Source organism: Harpia harpyja, chromosome 5 (assembly GCF_026419915.1).
Source record: "Harpia harpyja isolate bHarHar1 chromosome 5, bHarHar1 primary haplotype, whole genome shotgun sequence".
In the NCBI taxonomy this organism is placed as follows: Eukaryota; Metazoa; Chordata; class Aves; order Accipitriformes; family Accipitridae; genus Harpia; species Harpia harpyja.
The window spans coordinates 42,478,591-42,499,684 of NC_068944.1; the positions used below are offsets into that span (position 1 = coordinate 42,478,591).

Genomic DNA, 21,094 nt, shown 5'->3' on the forward strand with positions numbered 1-21,094 from the left:
CTGGTGGACTGATGACCTTTGATGTGATAATTGCTGGTTTTCCTGAAACACCAAAAGAGAGCATGTATAGTAGGGTTAGAAGAAAAAGGGATAAATATTAATGAAGCATTGGTTTTTCATTCAAAAACAGCAGGAGCCAAGCAGTTAAACGCTCCTTTTCATCGCATGAAGCAGGATAGAAACTAAGATCCCGATAATATTTGCCACATAACTTAATCTGTGAGCTGTTTTACAGAGTGTTGTGTACCTCTATGGGTAAGAGCTTATTCTGTTCTTGAGAAAAGTATTAATTCTGTTAGGTTTTCCTTCTTGTGAAATTGTCATATAAAATTTAATTTTAAATATTATTTTAAGTGTTAAGTTTTTACCTCCAATGTAACACATACATACGTGTAAGGGTATTAATTTTCCATTATGGTGGCCTTAGAAGTTTTATTCTTTGGGTCAGGCAGGGTAAGGTGCCATAGGACAGGAAAAAGGTGAAAGTATTATCCTTCTTTTGTTGTGATCTATGTGAAAGTTTCTACCCTTTATCTGAATCCAGGTGGATCCTAAGTTGCTACTTTTCAGCATCCTCTCTCACACAGTTCACCACCATCTGCTTGATCATAGACAATAACAGGTAAATGTGCTATAGACAGCATGCAGTTTGCTTTGTCTCTCACAAGCTGGGTGAAAAGAAAAATGTTTGCAGAGCAAAACAGGGACAACATAGCCCATTGCTTACTGCAGAGACTTTTTCTTTTTTTTTTTGTAGTAGTAGAGACACAAGTGTTTTATTTACCTGGTGAAGTTACTTTCTTCTGGAGTTAGTTCTTAGTAGGTGAAAAGATACTTAGATTTGCCAAAAGGCTTACCATCTCCAGTCAGATGTTAATTTGCATGTCTGTCATGGCTTGGAAAAGATTAAGTATTAGCCTTTCTTCTAGCATGTCAGCCGTATTGTGCTGTTATCTTGAAGTATTTTAAGGCCAAATAAAATTGAGATTTTCAGACTGATTAGCTGGTGTCACTGCAAAGGCATTTTTGTATTCAAGAAATGTCTTTGTTATAGGAGCCATCATATCTGACCTGCTCCTTAGGTCGATAAAGATGAAGGGGTCTTGGTCTGTTGCAGAAGGAACTCATTGTGGCCCATGACTGGGCCTGCTTTCATATGCATACACTTACTGCCAACCTAGCAACATACATGTTCTCTTCAAATGATTAATATAGCATCAAATGAGACATACTGTTTCTCTGGAAAACATCCTTGTAAAGCTGACTGAAATGGGAGGTTAAATATCAAAGGGCTAACACAAAGAAACGGAATGATCAAACAACTAGACTATTTTGTGATTTACATGGGTTATTTTGCTGATGATTAAGTAAAGAAAAACCTGCTGAGATGAAGAGTAAGCAATTACACATTGGGGAAACTCTCATACTTACTGCCTTATTAGTAGTATTCATAGACTGAGAGACCCTCCACATGGTGATCACTTGCTAATTCCTTATAGCCGACAGCTTTGATGTGCTTACATTATGTGATACTTGGAGGAACGGAAAAGGCAGGAAATATTCACTGAATGCATAACCACTGAGCATCAGAGAAAAACTGCAGAATTCAGGAAACATTTGAAAATAAGAAAGGCTGCATGCTTATTAATGGCTGTATCCCATCTTCAACTGTCAATGTCTTTTCCTAGAAGGCTGGTTAATAAGAATAATATGTTAATCATAACCACTGGTTATTGCAAGATACAGAATAATTCCCAAAAGTTAGAGGGAGATACTTCATTGTCAGCACAGCTGACAACAGCAGTAATAGTTGGCTGTGGAAGTAGAGAAAACTTTGATTACTAGACCAGACCATAAAAGTTTCCTTTTACTGAAGTTTCAGTGTGTTACATGTACAGAAAAGACTTGGGAAAATGATACTTAACAAAGATCTTCACTAGAATAGTTATTCCTGGTTCCTCCCATCTGCAATATGGCTTCCTTTCTGGTAAGGAACCTTGTCTTTATGCTGACAGTCATTTTAAGCTCCTTTCCTGCTGCTAGGGAAGGGGAAAGGTGCTTGAGCAAAAATTAGGTACAGATGTCAGTTGATACTTTTAGACAGATTCAAAAACAATTCTAGTAATGGTGGATAGAAGAGAACATCTTACCTGTGTCTGTGCCAGTAGTGAACCAAAATATCAACAGAAGGTGACTACTGTTCAAATGCCAGCAAGCGATGTTCCTTGAAGCACAAGCGTGTTGTGAGGACATTTTTTCTGTGAGAGCATATAGTCTAGGGACTTGTGAACAAAGTATCAGGATAATAACAATAGCCTGACCATGGGATCAGCAAGTTCATCTACTGGCACAACTGTGCTGACTTACAGTTGTTCAAGATGTGCTGCACTTGCTGCAATGGATGACATGCCCAGTTACCAGATGATGCATCTACCTTGATAGTCCACAACACAGTAGCAAGTAATATGTCATATTTTAGTCCCCGCCGGTATTGTCATTACTGAAGTCTGAATGCCCTGCAGATTATGCAATTTAAACGCCCTCTGTTTTCAAAGAGAGAAAAGGCATGGTGTTGAGGAGTATTTAAATGTAGAATGGTTGATGGCTGCATATTTATATATGGCAGACAACCACAACACACATGAAGACTGTAACATGAACCCACCTGAAAATTTTGTATTAGTAAATAAATAAATATCAGTAAATCTTTTCCAGTTCCCTTACTTAGCTCCTAAGGTAACATGCACCATACATTACTGAAGAAATACAGTCTGTCTTATATTCCTACAGCATAGAGCAGTAAGTGAAACCATGGTTTTACTTTGAACATTGACCAAAATATGGCATTGTCAGCTTATAATTTCTCTTAATAATTTCTAGTGTGTGATCAGTTTACAAGTAAAGAGGTTAATTAAGTGTAAGATGGTCTTAGCGCAAATGCAATGTTGATGAATGGAAACAAGTCAGGAATACATCTTTAAGGAGGCTTACCTGGATAATCATTAAGGATCTAAGCTCATGGTCCAGTCTAGCTTGACATGTCACCATCCATAATAAATTACAGAATGGTGTTGGTTTTGGAAAGTCCTTCTGGCATAACATACTCAGTAGTAATATCATCAGGTTTTAAGGGTGGCCTTGTACTTATGACTGTTGTCATTTAATATTGCAGGGATGTATGATCTGCACTATGTCTTTCAGTAAAGGTAAAGCTGGCCAGAGGATGACAGTTTAGCTTTCAAGGATTCAGATTTTTTTCATTTCACACTACAATGAAAACGAAAGCCTTCCAGTGTTTTTTGTTTTTCTTTCCACAACATGAAATTGTATTGAAATTTATTTTCAGATTGAAAAGTTAAGCTTTTCCATCTGAGCCTCAAGTCTGGGAGTAAGCAGAAAGCTTAGCCTGGACTTAGAGTAGTCAAGCTGATCTTCCTCTGTTTTAGTTTCAATGCTATTTCGTTGATACCAGTGATAATCAATTTGCTAATTCTTTGCACAGTGAATCAAGGAACTTATATGAAAGATGTTATGTAAGAAAACATGAAAAAATACTGAAAGTGTTATATCCAATATATAGTTAACAAACAGAGAAAGACACATTAAAAATTTGTCCAAAAGTCCTATTCAACAGGATATTTCCATAACATATGGCATAAGGAATAGTTTTTCAGCCACAAGCCTTAGGCAGGTATTAGATGCTAACTTATGACATTCATCACACTGTCTAGGAGATGCATATGATTCATACTAGTCAATCAGCTGCCTTGGTTTTAAGCAATTTCACGCTAAAAAGAAAATGTATTAGCAAAAGCTCTTTGCTATTTGGTTACAGTTCTTTGCTTCCTAAAATTGCCTTCCCACTGTGTCCTCACCTGTAAGATAAAACCTGTATCATTTGGCTGTTAACAGTTGATACATATTTTGTATAGACTGCTGAACTGAATGTTAAACCACAGAAGATAGGATACTTTATAATAAGTAGATCCCTCTATCATATTGGTAAAGGTGATGATTTGTGACATGCTCCATTCTACTGTATCACAATTTTTGTTTCTTTGTTGTTGTTTATGCCCTTCCCCACAGAATAGCCGATTCGGTGGATTTATCCATAACAATTTCCTGGCAAAATGTACTTGTCCATTGCAACTTTTAGGGCAACTTTTCTGCAGTTATAGATAGTGGGGTTTGATTCTCATGCAGCCGGATAGATACTTTTTCAGTCATTTACAAATGATGCTGTTGCTGCCCGTGCGTGTCATGGCCATGAGGCGCTGCTGGCCCTGCCTGCCCCTGCCCAACCCCTGGAGCCTTCACCTCCCTGCCTACAGCCCAGGGCCCCATTCCAGCCCCCCCGGGGCTCCCCCCCAGCCCTGCCAGGCCATGGGCCTTGCTGAGCCAGGCCCACCCATGGGCTCATGTCCCAGCCGGGCCTGGGCTTGTCCTTGTCCCTGTCCCCGTGCCCAGTGTCTGGGGCTGGGGCTGCCCCGGTGCCCCCCCCAGGGCCCTGCTCCTGGCCGGGGCGTGGGACAGGCCAGGCTGCCAGACCCTGCCCGGCCGCTCCCGGCCACGGCCCACAGGGCCCGCGCTGTGCCCTGGCAATGTGGTTGTAGATGTTACTTGAAACACAGGAGGATTTCATTTGCAGATGATGATACATAAAAATTGCATTTGTGAACGTAGGAAACACATGCCAACTCTCAGACATTTTGCTGTGTCTCTCCCAGCTCTATCCTGTGTAAAGCTGAATATGTAACTCAATATTGTAATAAAGGCCTAGTTTGGGGAGAGAAAATCATGCAAAGAAATGTGTAAGAGTTTTACAAATAGTGGCAACATTAAGATAAATGCCTCTGACCAGGGGTCAACAGAGTTTTAAGTGTAGGAGATAATGGAAACATAATCTGGTGCCATATGATACTTTAGCATAATGCATTTTTCATTTCAGATCCTTTCTCTCTCTTTATACCCTGAAATGTGGTATATTTTTGTCCAAATTTTAATGTGTCTATAATCGAAAGATACTTTACCACCTAGGGAAGAGGTAGGTTTCTAGGAGCTTTCAGTAAAATGAAAAAACAAGAAGGTGGGGTAACCTGAGCAGGTGACCGAGCGCTGGATTATGCTATGTGCTGTATGGGTGCTGTGATCCCCGTCCTGCAGGTCTGGGGAGGGGATTTAGGGCGTATCATCTGCTTGAAACTACTCTGCTTTTAAAGGAGATGCTAAGGACAGTTAGGAATTTTATAAAAGCCCATTATAAAATTGAATAAAAGAACAGAGATAGGAAAATGTTGTCTTTTCAGGGTATCCTCCTTTCTGTAGCTTGGAAATCTTTTGCACTGCGTCTCTGTTTAACACCACCACCACAGTTAGTGGTTTTTCCAAACAGTGTTCATGCTTTTCTTTAGGTGCAAGTTACAGTTTCCAGATATGCATCAGGACACTACACACGAAAAACAGGGCATTTTCAGTCTGGAAGTTTTTGTATGTTAACATTCAGTGTTGACTTCTTCTGCCATAAAGGAAAATGTCTGGGCAGAAGACAGGGGAAGATTATGCCACGAAACTCCTTGTAGAGTTTTTCAAAATATTCTATCCAAGAGGCATTTGCTCATCACAGTAAGGCATGGAAAGCACCTCTAATTTTGGAGGGAAGTTACCTGGAGGCTGTGTTAGTCTAAGAAACCTGTGACCCTCAGTCTCAAAGAGTATCTATTACTAAGAGCTTATGATCAGAGCTGTCTACACAAGTAACCCTTAACATGGGGAAGATTCTGTGGGAACAAATGCAAGTTAATAACTTCATTCCTACTACAGAAAAACTCTGGGAAATACATTAATCATTGTGATGTTAATAGATCATAATGATATCTTCAAGAATAATATGGCTTTTAATAGATTTTATAGTATTAAGAAATAAAAAGGAGTTGTAAAATTTAAAACATGCAGGGCTGGTTATGATTAGCCTTTTTTTCCAGGAGACTTTTCCTATAAAACTGCTTCTTTGTGGTTATAAACCTTCTGTCAAAATCCTGAAATTAAATCTAGAAATAAACACATTTTGCAAATGCAATGCCATTGTAAATAGAGGTTTGGAAAATTATCATTATTCACCATCTGCAGCTCTGTGTTTAGAGTTTTGCAGTGTTCTAAGAAACTAATAATCATCCTGAGTGATATTTTCAGGAACAATTGGAACTTGTTGACAGCGCTAAAAATTTGAAATTCCATATTTTAAAGCTATAACTGTTTCACATAGTGAGACAGAGGATGCAGCATTTAAACTGCCTTCAGTTAGACTTTAAAATCAGCCATATGGGACAGAAGGGGTCCCTCTGGAAAAATATTCGTTTAAGTCCTGATAAATTACTCATTTTTGCTTGTTTATTTTAAAGGACAACGTACACAGGAATGTATTCATGGCAGATGAATTAGCTCCTATACTATGAGTGTGCAGTGTGGTTAGTGTGAAACATTTACACCACCCAGCTCATCAGAAACCAGTCAGATCATTTGTTTCATTCCAGCTGTGCTCTTTACATTTACATGGGGCCTGGGGCAGAGGGTTTTTCAAATCTCTCTTTTCTCATATATAAAGTTGCTCTTCTTTTCGAAATCCTGACTGCTTTAATCACTCTGTTCTAGTAACAAAAAAAACCCACTGCAAAATGATGTCTAAATCAGTTTTCATTTCTGCGGAAGCACTGAAATAATTGGAAGACTTCTCCCTGGTTCAATGGACTTTGGTCAGCCTGTAACTATAGCAAAACTAGCTTTTTTTATGGCACAATTCATTTCTGGTCCTGAGAATAACACAAAAAGTTCAGAAATAATCAGAAATAGAAAAATCATGTTTTCAGTCAATCCAACTTCTTGAAAATCTTCATTGATTCATTTACTTTGCAAGGAAAGGCTCTGTGAAATGTTTGTTTCACTTAGTTCAGCTCACTTTTCCCTAATAGCAATACCTCTTCAAACAAATATTAACATGTATTTGACACAGCACTTGATAGACAGAGTCTAAAATACTATGTCCAGTTCTGGGCCCCCAATATGGGAAAGACATCAATAAACTGGGGTGAGTTCAGCAGATGGCCATCAAGATGGTTGGGGTTGGAGCCCGTGCCCTGTGTGAAGAGGCTGTGGGAGCTGGGTTGTTCAGCATGGAGCAGAGACAGCTTTGGAGGGTCTAACAGCAGCCCCCCAGTGACTACAGCGAGGTCACTGAGAAGATGGAGCCCCATTCTTGATAGTCATGCATGGCAGGAGGACAAGAGACAATGGGCATAAACTGAAACAAAAGAGGTTCAGACTGGATATAAGGAAAACCAAATTTCACCCTCAGGACCACCAAGCAGTGGAACAGGGCCCCAGACCATTTGGGCAGTGCCCATCCTTGGGGGTTTTCAGGGCTTGACTTGGTAAAGCCCTGAGCAGCCTGGTCTGACCTCACAGCCGAGCCTGCTAAGGACAAAGAGAATTCTCTATATGTTGGTCTAAGCATTCCTGAATTGGGTCATTGACACAGTTTATGAGAGACCTTTCATACAAGAACATCTCATCTACATTTAGGAAAAAAACATCCAGTAAAGCAACATTGATGGTTTCCCCACAATAATCACTGTAAACTGGAATGCCTCCCAAATTCCTTCCTACACAAAATGAAGAAAAGCACTACAGTTCTGTCCTTTGCCTTTCTATCTCCTCTCTGTTATCTGGGAGTGATTTCCAATGCATCCTGGTCTTTCCCATTCCTGATCCATTCTGTATTATTCAGAAGCTTCTACCTAGAGATTACCAATTTCTATTCTTGTCTTCCCTCTCTGTGCGTAATGCACAGTCAGGTGCTGGGACATAAGGTTGACTGCCTGCTCCATCACTGCTAGAGAAAATAATTCAGTATGTGCTGTGTCAGGCATCTTAGTACAATCTTGGCTCATGAGCAGGCTTACAATTATCTATAAAGATACAAGATATATATATATATCATTTATAAAGATGATATAAAATCATGTCTCTTCATTGCTAAATAGGAGCTTTGCTTAATAAGAAGTGCATTGGAAGTAAAAATATGTGTGCTTGAATGTATTCAGCTTCATCTTCCATCCTTTAAAACTGCTCTCTCATCTACAAAAGCCCAGACTGTGAAATTGAAAGTATCTGTATGTGCGCTTGAAAGATGAAGAAAGTCTTTCCACGGGCATTTTCACTTGGAAAATGAAGGCGCATTTATATGTGCTACCCTTTCAAAATGTTTTCTGAGATAAAGTTATTCACAGAACAATTTCAACAAGTCATTCTTGAGTCTCTTAGATCTCAGACTGAAGATTATTTTCAAACAGCTCTTTGAGAACAGATTTCCAGAATTCAGGCTGAGACAATTGGTATTGCTCAGACACATAAGCTGAATATGGTATATTCTGTCCTTGAAGAGGCAAGTGTGACTCTAATTTCAGGCTTTTTTGATAGGAATACTAATGTTCAGATGAAATTCAGTATGCAGATGCTTTGTACATTTTGGCCTTTCCTCATGTGCCACTGATGGTTAGCTTTTTTTGAAATATTCAGCAAAGACCTTAAAGCATCCTTGCACTAGGGTTATATTGAAAAGCCTGCAGGAGGTTGTTTTAAGGAGTTGAGCAATCCTGTTCAATCCAGCAGACATATTTATTTTGCACAGCTGAACACATGTATCAGGGTCTAAGTAAGGACTTGGACACCTGATTTGGCAGTAAAATCCGTCAGTTTTATTCCTTGCTCATATTTGCTGCCATTCCTGTGCAAAACTTTTTTCACCTGGTAGGACATGGCCATGCGGAGATGACTTTCTGAGTTTCCCCATGGTGGGTTAGCCACAGGTCACCCCGGGAATCCCCCCTTAAGTGTACTCAGGTGTGTGCTTGAATGGGGACTGTGGGCCAGCAAGGTGACAAGAGGTGAGGGGACTGGAAAGATTATTGTGATAGCAGACACAAGTCCCCTGTGTTCCTGGGCTGGGGCTGTACCTTGTGTCCCCCCAGGTAATGCAGCTTGGGGAACACCAGGGGCCTCCTGATTACAAAGGCAATTGAAAGTAAGATAGATAGTAGGGGTGATGTGCTTCTCGGCAGTGCCTCAAGTCAGTGCAACTTCCTCGATGGCTAGTCTTTATGGAAAAGGATATGAAGCATCTGTTTTTTGTAACAGATTGTTTTGTTTGGTCTGACTATCTGTTTACTATTATTAGTAGGCTGGTTTCTCTATAGTACAGGTTTGTCAGGGAGGAACTTATTTAAAAACACATTTCTTTGTCTGTCAAGGAGCTTTTACATGTATATCAGGGAAGGTGAAATTTATACTGTGCCAGGACTGGAAAAGCTGCTTGACAAAGAGAAGCGACCTAGTAAGGAAGATCTTACTTAAAAAATGGTACTCAGGACCTGATCTATTTAATCTATTTTAATAGTCCTATTAAATTCAGTTTGAATGTATTGAGAATAAAACTCATTTGAATATAATGAGACTATTAAAAAAAAAAAATTATTAGGCTTGATCTCCAGACCTGGAAGCGAAAGAGAAAGTCAACAGACACCATATGCAGTCTGTATTGAATCTACGTGCACATAAGCACACTCACTGTGTGTGTAAGCACACAAAGTACTGATGCTATGAATAAGTTCACTTTCTGAAGTTCGCTTTCTGCACTGTAGTATAATAGAGTAAGTTTTTCAAAAGCACTTACAGGAACTGCCCAACTCTCCTGGTTAGCCAGGGGCTGGCACCTATCTAAATTGCCGTGGTGTTTCTGAGTAGTCAATCCTTCCGTGCTATAGCTAAATGTACATCTGAGATCCTCTCCTAGGAGTACAGGTGCTCTATCTGTTTACATACATACACTTATATAGCTTCATACTGCCAATTCCTCATGCTTCAGTCCTTACATAGACTCCTCTCATCCTCATGCGGTCCTGCTGCTTCCCCTGGGCAGTCAGCAAGGAGAGTGGCCAGAGCAGCCGTGCATTAGGCTCAGCTTCCACCCAAGACCACCCACCCACATGACGGCACAACCTACCTTAACCTCTCCCTGTGATAATGGAGGTGTGTACATTACCGTGAGGAAATGGGCATGTTCTCTGTCTTCTCCTGTATGTGTAGATCCTTAGATATTCTGTGCTAAAGGTGCTGTATTCATATTCAAGTTAATAATGTCCATTTATTTAGGAAAACAAACTGTTTCCCACATCAAAAACCAAAAACCCCTCTTTCAAAGAGAGCTGCAGATCTTTGAGGGGAAGTAAACATATCTAGAAGGAAGCTTTTTAAATTGAAAGATTTCTCTATCTAAAGGAGATGTGAAAAGCTATGCCCTTGCAGTTTCTAAAGCCGATGGACTTAAATAGGAACTTAAAGAAATGTGCAAACTCTGTCACTGTTGTTCACCTCTGTGATATGATCTCCCAACTCAAGACTACTTACTGGATCACTGAACTGTCAATGTGTTGTTGTATGATATGTTTTCATAATGCCCCACACTGCTGAAGTGAGCAGGGATATAGCAAAGATATATGGGTTTAAAATGGAATTCTAAAATTGCCTGAAATTCCTTCATACACAGAGTTTACTCTTTATATTTGAAAAATACTTGGAGTTTTTTAGCAATTATTTTATCTGGTAGCTGGAAAGCCACTTTCTTTAAAGATAAAAAAAATCTGATATCAGAAGCCTGTTTGGAGCCTAGCGCACATCTAATTATCTTTCTCAGTCTTAATTATTTAGCAAGTGCTAATAAACTGCACGTATCATGACACTCATGTTTAATAAGCATATAAATTTAATTGATTTTTTTCCTTCTCTTTGAAGACTAACAGACATGGAATTCAATCAAAAGGCAATGGCATTATAACTTCCAATATAACATCAGGTTTTAATAAGCCTCCTGTTTGCTGCACACATGTGCTTAAGACTGCCTGGAAACCAAATCAGCAGAGAAAAGGGATTACTTTAGATTACTTTGAAATGTGCATTGTTTGAAATGGCCTCTGGTGACCAGCTTTCATGAATGGCTGATTTTACTTGTGGGGCATGTCATCTGGCTCAATTATACCAGGCTCTTTTGTATGACAAGTGCACTTCTTGGCTGTGTTGAAATATGAAATTCTAAAACAAAGTAAATCAGATGGTGAGAAATAAATTTAAGTAACTGTGTATTATTAGAAGTTTGTAACTTAGCAGCAGGCACTCTTCTTACTGAAAAATATGAGTGAATTTTCTTTTAAAACTTTTACAGATTTGAAGTTAATATGAAAATATTATTTTAAATTTTCTTTAATGTTTTATTCAACTATATTAATGGCATTAAAATAAAAAAAGACATATTTTCCTTTTCTCAGAGACAGATCATTTCTTCTACAGTTATGTATTTTTAAAATGTTATTGGAGTTTGTTGTTTTACTCTGACATATGAAGTGTTGGAAAGTTTTACCTACTAAGAATATCCCTTAACCTGTACAAAGTTATAAAAGTGGGTTAGCAAGTGTGCATTATACTTTCAAGTCACTGCAGGCTTTTTCCTTTCCTGTCCGTAACCGTTTGCAAAATTACAATGTAAAAACGTAATATAAGGTTATGATTCTCCCTGCCTGCAATTACTTTAAATTATAGTTACTTTAAATTAATCTAGCCTGAGGCACTGATGATACATCATTATAATACACAGATTACATTTAGAAGGTGAGCGATAACTGATTGATTAGTAAAGTGTGTTGGAAATCCAATAGGTAATGATGAGATTAGACCCAGATAGGAAGTACATTCTTTGTGTTCACTGTAAATCCTATACTTTACAACTAAGATTAGGGGATTAACCTTTAAGAAGAGATGGTAGGTCTTGCTTTTTCCTGACTTCTGCCGTACTGTAAATGTGTTTCCCATGGCTGCAGGCTCAATATTCCCACAGGAAACTGACCTGCAGATTTACGCGGTCATGCCTGGTACCCTGAGATCACAGTGTTTGCTTTTAAATACAAGATAGCAGTGTAAGACGCAAGAAGAGCATTACCTTTACTACACTTAAAACAGTCATCCGTCAACTGCTTTTTCCACTTAAGTGCTTCACTGTATGAGTGAAAGTGAGACTTGTTGTTGTTGTTGTAGAGTGTTACAACCCTCTAGTCGTCAAGGCAATATGATTTAAGGAGAGATTTAAGACTTCTGAACCGCTAGGTTGCTTTGGTACAGATGAACATCTCGCCTCCCTGACCTTTTATTATGTAATTTCAATCTGCCTGCACAATCTTCATGAAATTACTAATCTCATGAAATTACTAATTTTGTTGTGTGTCTAACCACACACCTGTTATGATTCATAGCATAGACTATGTGACACTTTAAGAGGTCTATCCACCCTTTGACATAAGCATCAAACATTCACAGAGACTGTAAGTGTGTTGCTGAGAAAACCCCTTTCACTCCCTTTCACCTTGGAGTTTCCATGTATGCAAAACATTCTGGAGTACAGCAGCATTGCTAGGTTCACACGTTTCACTTTAAAGCAAAGAACTGAAAATGGTAGGCATAAACCACTGAATCTGACCTCTGCAGGGGCACTGGTGAGTGAAGCCACCTCCAGTTAACATGATGTCAATGACAGCGATTTCTGGCACTACAGGCAGACTGGCAGGTTTTTGAAATGCCGCTGACCAGGTGCCCACCAATGTGACCAACCTCCAAGGTCATATTGGAAATTACAAAATGCTGTCAATAGCAAATCCCTACTCTGCTTTTTATGAATGAAGAGAATTCTTCTTGTTGTCCTTTGCCTTTGTACTTTTCTTATGGAGAGTCTGATTTTAAGGAAACAGAGAACACTCAGGTCACGTTCCTGTAAAAAACACTCATCAAAGCTAAAACTGTCAAGTCAGCAGGTCATAGGTAAAATACATAGGAAGGTAATGCTCTTCTGCTTGGGGTGAGGAAAGAAAGCTCATTTTCTTGTGGTGATTGATAGCTGAGATTTTGTTTGTTTGAGAGGTTTTATCCATTTCTTTATCAGAGAAACCTGTGAGAAGAAATTATCCAAGATGATCTTTTGCATAAAGGAAATGAGGCAACTTATCACTTGCAATGACAAGGCCTTCTGCTTCTTTTCCATGCTTTTGATATATTTTTGTGCAAGTTCCTAGCACTTGTCAGCAAATCTCAAAAATGTCCTAAGTAGCAAAATGTTCATTTGTGGACTATATCTTAATGTCAATTTTTGGAGGCAGGGAAATCTAAGTACAGAGAAATAATCAGTAGGATACTGGATAGTAATGAAGAACAAAACACTTAACCAGAAAATTGCTACCGCATTAGGAGATTCTTGATTTAGGATCCCTGCAGTACCTTACATTCTCAATTCACTGGGCACATTTATTGCTAACATCAGGGGAACAGAAACCTGAATTCTGGTTCTCAAGCTCCACAATCACAGTCCACAGTATTACTAGTATTATTCCTATTACCGCTGTTTCTTTTATTGGCCAGAGTTGATCCATTTTTGTTTCTAAGGAAAGGCCACTAGAACAGCAGGCCTTAACCTATGACTTTGGATGATGCGCTGATCTCACTGCTCAGGCTAGAAAGAAAACACCAGCACTTTGGTGCAGAGAAGACAAAGTTGTCTCCCCTTTGTTATCACTTGGTCATGAATTACTGATGTGGGGCAATGCATAGCCCATGGTATTGGAGACGTACATATGTCCAGTAGCCTTACTCATTATCCCCACATTTGATTTCAGATTTACAAACAAGAAAGAAACCTGTTCATGTAAGCCAGATTCCCTATGCAAGGATATGTTGAAGCCACATTTGTAGAGTATTAAATATGAAGAAGTCCACACATCTTTAAAGCTTATAATGGAGTATACGTATGGATACTCAGTGCTCTGTTTCATAAACAAAGTGTATGATTCTGGACAGATTTTTATTGGCCAAACACAAAATGGCTCTTTAAGTGAACGTAGTAAAAAATGTGGACATGAAAACAAAGTGGATTCCCAAAGGGAAAATGCTATTTTTTGAAAACTGGGTGTCTTTTGTTGTGTTCCAAACTAAGCACTTTCAGCCAATGCACTGAAAAATCTTAAACACTTCTTGGCCAAAATGAATATAAAATCTACAAATAGTTTCAAAGGATACTATTCTATCTTTTGCTTTTCTTCGTAGTCACTGAAAGATATTCTCTTAAGAGACCTAGAAATAAAGTCCTCCTACTTTTTATGCCGCATCACACGAAGTGGCACTGTAGCCCTTCTTCGCAGTGCCCTGCCAATGTAATTCAAGTTTCATGGGTAATTAACTCTCCATGCCAACAAGTCCTTGAACTGCCTGTTATAATACTAGCTGCATAGAACCAACTAAAGATCCAAGTTTTCAGATTTTATCCCATGAAAGGTGAGTACAAACTATGAATTTGTGCTCCTGTGAAAAAAAAAAAAAAGAATCACCGAAAGGAAAAATTACATCCAGATGAGGAAAAAGAGTTTCTTTGGATTTCTCTGGTTTCATTTATTTACTGACTATATTTCAGTTGTCATAGGTAAGTTCTCTAGGAAAAATATCCTTTAAATTTTCCGAACAGCATGTACAGAAGTTATGATCAGCACTTGTTTACTTGGCTAGAGAAAAGCATTTTATACTACTGTCTTAATTTCTGAACACTGCACAAAAGATTTTAAGTTTACTTCCCCATGTGAATTTGAAAAGATCCCTTTTAGAATTTCTCCTGTCTTTGTCTATTTCTCAAGACAAATTACAGTGTCTGTAGGCGCACTTGTAGACTACCAGCCAGTATCCAATGCAAACCTTGCAGCCTTGTCTTCCCTATCAAGCCTGTATTTTGACAGTTTTCTTTACTTCATTTCCTTCTGAGAGTGGGAAACAGGCTGTAAAAGGACAAGTTGTCAAAGATCACCTTTTAATAAAGATATGTTGTATGCAAAATTGAAATAGTTATGAGCAACAAAAGGTGGCATTACTGTGCTCTTGTGCAAGAAGCATTCAATGAAACTTGGGTAATTAATTTTATATGTGTAGATCAGTCCTGATATTTTCCTTTATCCATCAAGGGGAAAAAATTAGAGTTGAAAAAGAAACGCTTCATGCTCTTTTTCCTAGAAAAGACTTGCCCAAGGTGGCCCTAACTTGCTAAAGCAAAAGGATTTTTTTAAAACTAACTAGTGTAGCCCAAAGAGGGTGAAATGAAGAATACTTGTTAATGTTCGTTTGGATTAGTGTAAATTTTATTAGCACTGAGGTGTAATTGTCAGGAACTTGTAGTTTCATACTGTGAGGGATTATTCAAACATGTTGGTGCCAATGTTTGCTCAGTGCAGTCAGGATGACTGCACTTTCTGGGTCAACATTGTCTGAAGAAGTTTGCTGTACAGTACGACTGAGGTAAGAAACTAAACATTGAGTCTCACTTCATGTAGCCTTTGTGCTCTGTGAGGTGAGTCAAAGTTTTGCTATTTAAAGATCAGACATTTAGAGAAATTGTATTTCTGCTTTTGCACCAAGAGCATGTGGTGTCTGGTGTCTGTCAGAAGAAGGCTGACTTCTCCGGTAACCCTGATCTCTGGGGCTTTTGTTAGCTTTTATGTGACTTTTACAACAAATACAAGGAAATCGAACTATTTTTAAAAGTCAGTCCAGACTAATTACAGACTTCCAGTCTACTTACCTGAATGTTGTGCAATCACCGAAATGGTGTTTAATGTTAAATGCTGATGCCCTGTATTGGCTTTGCAGTGCTCTAATGTTAGTTGGAGGCTGGACGGTTTGTTGCTGCAGAGACAATGAAAGACAAGATTTCTCTGCAACAGACACTTGGATTTTCCTTTTAAAGACGTTCACACTCTTCTGGTGTAATTACAGCCTGCCAGAGTGAGGAGCATGAAACTGTTTAGCTTGCGAAGCTTAAAATAAAAGGTGTATGTGAAAACAAGAACACGATCCTTTTTCTAGCAGTCCAGCACCAAGTCCCATCCCCTCCCTCTCCTGTGGCTTCTTCCCCTGAAATTTAGAGCACCTTCCTATTAGCGCAATTTTAGGTGAGTGATGGGGCCCTTTTTGTCTTCTGTGTTGCTCTCATTAAATATTTCTGCTTATTAATCTGTTTGTAGTTCATGTTGCATGTCTGAATATGAAGTCTCAGGTGTGGGTGCACAGATCTCCTCATGAATTATGCTCCAGTCTAATTATATAATGTGCACCCCAGTTCCCATGCAGGCTTCCCCTTGGGCAGACCTCTTGAATGTTCTTGGGATTGGGTGGTTTTCTGGGGATTTTTTATTGACCAATGTCACCATGCTTTATCCATAGTCCCAAAATAAAAACAGAAGGAAAGTATGTGGCAGGTCAATACCCTGGAGGGAGCAGGCATGACTCTGCGGTTTCTTTCCCACCCCTTTCCTTTTTGCCCCCAGATGTCCCCTCCCTTCCCTTGTGTAACAGGACGGGTTTGCAGAGCTTCAGTCAGTAATGCCAAAAATGTTAAAGTGTAAGTGGCTACCCATTCCTCCCTGGGCCAATCAGTCGTTTTCAGTCACAGGTTTAAATCTGCTGCAGCAAAGCCAAGCCTCTGTGCTTGCATCAGGTCTTACAAAAGCAAGGCTGTTTGAGTGACAGGCACGGAGAGGGGGTTCTGATAACGTACTGAGCCGAGTCTGGAAGCGGAGTATCAAGGACAAGGCTGTGCCAGAGGTACTGTGCATTATGGATGAGGCACTCAGGTCCGTCATTGATTGATTGAGGGACAGTTACGCTCTTTCACAATGCTGGGTAAGATCATCTGGACTGTCACTTAATATGAGCTTTCTTGTCAGTGGGAAGATGACTTTTCACGTAGTGATCCAATGCAGACTGCAAATGACAGCCATGCTCTTCCCTCTGTTTTGTAAGGGTTTAGTTGCTCATGCAGGTGAGTTAACCTAAAATAGCTTTATCGCATGCCAGGTGCCATACGCTGGAATTAACTCTTATTCTCAGAATCTCAGACTGACTATAAATATTGGAGAAGCACCTGCGTTTGATGATGTGAGATATAGGTCCTTTATCTCTAGCAGCCAAGGTGCCATTTAACTGCTGCGTAGGTATGGTATTAAATTAAGTAGGGGAGCTGGGGGGAATGCAAATTTTTGTACTCTTTTCTTTCAGGACAGAGAACGAAGCTGTAATGAACAGTTCTGGAGACTTTGAAGCACAGCCACAGTACTGAGGTCTTTGACTGACAAGCCTTCTGCTTTCTCCTTCTTACAGGGCTCCTCCTACAGATGTTCTGAACACGTCTACATCCTGGCAATTTTTTACTGTGCCCAGGTACTGAATGTAAGGAACAAGATACATAAAAAGAAGCGTGGGGTGTAGGAGAAGGAGCACTGTGAGGAGTATACCAGAAGTCATGCCTTTACAAAATGCAGGCAGTGGCATGACTTCAAGCAAAAATTATTTGAGAAAGCGTAGTTGCAGAATGACCGAGCTTATTTTTAGAAAATGACAGAATAAAGCTCTTATTCAACAATATGGCTTATAATCATGTTAAATGGTATGTGTCAGGCTTGACTTCCCTAAGTGTTATCCTTTCACTGTGTGACTGGAAGTTTATTTATTGCTTGAACAGAATTTCTTTTCCTCCCTACAGGTCTTGAAAACTAGAGCTCAGGCACTTCTGGATCGGTCTTTTAATTGAAATACTGGAACTACTATGAAGTCTTCTTGGTTTGCACTCATCTTGGCAGTGCTCAGTACTGAACTGCTAACAAGTCACTGTTCCACCGTCAAGTCCCCGAGGTTCAGAGGACGTGTGCAGCAGGAGCGAAAAAATATCAGACCAAATATCATCCTTGTACTCACAGATGATCAAGATGTGGAGCTAGGTGAGAAATAATTGTTATTTCCTACTTCATTTCCTCACATGTCTTTCAGTAATTTCTGCCAAGCAGAAAGTACTTTAAATTCAGGGAAGGTACTGGTCCTGGAACAATATCAGAATGTGGGACAAGTTTGGAAAATGAGTTAACAAATATTATTTAATAGCATTCATCACATTTAATTACAGACTTTAGGAAATCTATGCTTATCAAAATCCGCCATGGAAGGCTTTAATCACCAGCATAGAAGGATTTAATAATACATGCAAGGACATACAGGTAAAAAATTTGCATCAGAAGTCCTTTTTCACTTTGTGGCTTTCTGTAGCATTTAAAAATTTGAGCCTTATGAGGCTAACCTTTCCCTCAATGCTGTATAGGTGAGTATCTATACTCTCCACATATTTGTCACATGCATATATGTCATCTGACATGTTTATGCACACATACAAACTGGTCTGGTTTCAGGACATGAGCTTAATATTTCTGTGAATTATTAAAGTGTTTAAAATCCATCTGCTTTAAAACTATGCTATATGCATAAAAATAGGATAGTTTTGCTTTCACAACTATACTAAATATCTGAGCACAACCTGGACATACCAGCCAGAAGTGATTTTCACATATTTTTCTTAGGGTGGAAAAAGTTAAAACACTTGGATGATGTTCCAGGAGGCCTTTGAATGTTTTCCATTAAGTAAGTTAGAAAGATATTAATAGTAGTTATGCATATAACTGATTTTTTGGTTCACTGCCCAAAGTGAAAAATGAAGGAGAGAAAGAGGATCATTTTAGGTTACCCCCAAGCAAATATTTTAGTTTTGGGGGTGGGAGGCAAGATCAAAAAGGTGAAAAATTGGCAAATCAATTTGAAATGAAATCTTTCTTAGTGTTTTTTAATGAAAGACATGTTTTTAATAAAAATATAGTGAATTTCTAAACAAAGTGCCATATGACATTGAAAAATCAAAATGCTTCATTCCAGAAAACTTATAACAAAATACTTCATTTGTTCTAAAATCACATACTTTCAGCCAGAAAGTTGTAGACAAAAAGTGGTCTAGATCTAAAAGCAATTCTTTAGTTGCTAGCATTTTCGTTTTTGTCATGATGCAATAATAATTTACACAGTCTTTCAGGGCTGTAAGAACATAATTAATAAACTACATTTTGTGACTGAGAGTTAATGCTTTTATGCAGCACAGCTCCAAGACCAGGCCTTTAGATCTGAGCACATCTTATCTTTTTTATTTCTCACTCTTTCAAATGTCTGCTCTGTTTAGCCATGCTGCATAATGAATGGCTGTTCCCGGCTCCATTTTTGGCCTAAAATACAGCTATTACAATAGGAATGCATTTCTTCTTGATAGAGTCATTCTGAAAATTTCATTAAAAGGGTCAAGTCATGTCTTCCTTTTTGTGGTCCAAAAGAGCCTACTTTCTCCAGGGTACTGGGGAAGGTAGGTCAGCAGACACATGTCTCTGAACAATGTTACCTTCTTGCTGTCTTCAGTCTTGCGAGAGGCTATGCAAGTGGTGAAAGAAGAGGAAGGACATGGCAAGCCACTTTGTTCATATTGTGGAGCTCCTTTCTTTGAAAGCTGCTCTGGATGTTCACAGGGCACTCTAGCTCCTATTAGCAGGCAGCTGAGCAATAGCCTAGATGTGTATGCATTCCCACTGCCTTGAATAAAGACACAGCTTTCGCCTTTTCATAGATCATTTCACAGGAAACAGGATTCAGCCCCAAGACTTACTGTACTGCATTATTCACACTTCTGCTAATAAATCATGCTGCTTATTTGAAAAGTAAAGCCATACTGTTTTCCATGTGTGAATTATCTCCTCACCCTTCAGTGATTCCTGGGAAAAATCTTAAGTTTCCCAAAGGTCAATGGGAAGTAACACTTTCTGCCACAAACAGAATAAAACTTAGGCAGTGGTATCCAAAAAATCACAAGACTGAAAGTCTCTCAATATGGATTATTTGCTATCGTATTCCCAGCATGAACATTTCTAAAAGCTGTTCTAAATTAATGATTTAACATAAAAGCATATAGGGTATGTTATAGACTTCAATCAGGGAGGATTTGTCTCCAGAGCATGTATGCGCATTGAACCAAAATATTCAGCTGCCTGAGTGCAAATGATATACAAGGGAGTTATCCAAAGTAAAATTTGCAAGATGCAGGGAGCTTGCATTTAGTTAGTGCTCAAAGCATAGGAGTATGTGCATCTTCCTATCGATCTGCACCATCCCCCTGAGTTTTGCATTCTGAATGCAAAAAAGTTCAGCAAGGCTGCTGTCTCATTCAGCTTATCAGATAAAACCCACAAATTGCTCCACAACTCCAGTCAGTTCCTATCTATGCTGGGAGGAATGTGTCACAGAGGAAGGATATTACAGGTCAGCTGGTGGATGGCAACTTAAGCGGTGTGAAGCAGCCTGGCCCACGGTACTTGAAGAAACTCAGCAAACACTGGGGCCCAGAAGCTGGGAAATGACTGGTTAAATTGTGCTTCTGTGCACTTTCTTTCCCCCACCAGGATCTTGAGGGTAGAAAAATAACTGCCCAACACTGAGGCAAATGGGCATCTTGCTCAAGACAAAGCACCAGCTCCCAGAACCCAGAACTGCCCAGAACTACTGCCCCCCTGGAGACAACATACTGCTGCTCTTCAGGGCAGTGGCCCCAGCTCCCACTGGGGTCAGGTCTGTACTCTGATCAGGCATGTGTACAGGTATTTCCAACTTTTTGCTCGCTCTTTAGTCTCTTCCCCTGTCCTTCAGATTCTCTATCACTTGCACACATCAGTACCTCAAACCATGACCCCCCCAATGACTCTTGTAATCCTCACTGTAAATAATACCTTATAATCCTCACTGTAAATAATACCTTGCGTAATGTCAGAAAGGAGTCAAAACTAATGAGTACATTGGTAGGTCCAGTGTTTCTAACCCAGAGGCCTTTGAGATGTCAGAGAAGTGGGAAAAGGTTAAAAAAAAAAAAAAAAAGAGGGAAAATTCAATTTGAGACAATCACTTTTTTCTGTACCCTTGTTTACAGCCTAATGCATGACCCAGTGAAATCCATATAAACCATCCACTGAGTACAGCACTGGGTGAAGAGATCGCATCATCTGGATGTATCACATCAGGCATAATTTGCCTGGGTTGCTTTCCATCTTCACTAGAACTAAAG

The 21,094-nt window shown here is 39.3% G+C and overlaps 1 protein-coding gene across 5 annotated transcripts in view; it reads left to right on the top strand.

Moving 5' to 3' along the window:
• The window catches only part of SULF1 (sulfatase 1), a 125,860-nt gene that overhangs the window by 43,017 nt on the left and 61,749 nt on the right, over positions 1-21,094 (top strand). For 4 of the 5 annotated variants that reach the window (XM_052788259.1, XM_052788261.1, XM_052788264.1 and 1 more), the window contains 2 exons: positions 17,281-17,340; positions 17,663-17,897. In XM_052788259.1, the coding sequence (XP_052644219.1) occupies positions 17,726-17,897 (172 nt within the window). In that variant the 5' untranslated portion in view covers positions 17,281-17,340; positions 17,663-17,725. Of the gene's footprint in view, positions 1-17,178; positions 17,341-17,662; positions 17,898-21,094 lie in introns of all 5 variants that reach the window. The other variant, XM_052788260.1, reaches the window with a different exon arrangement.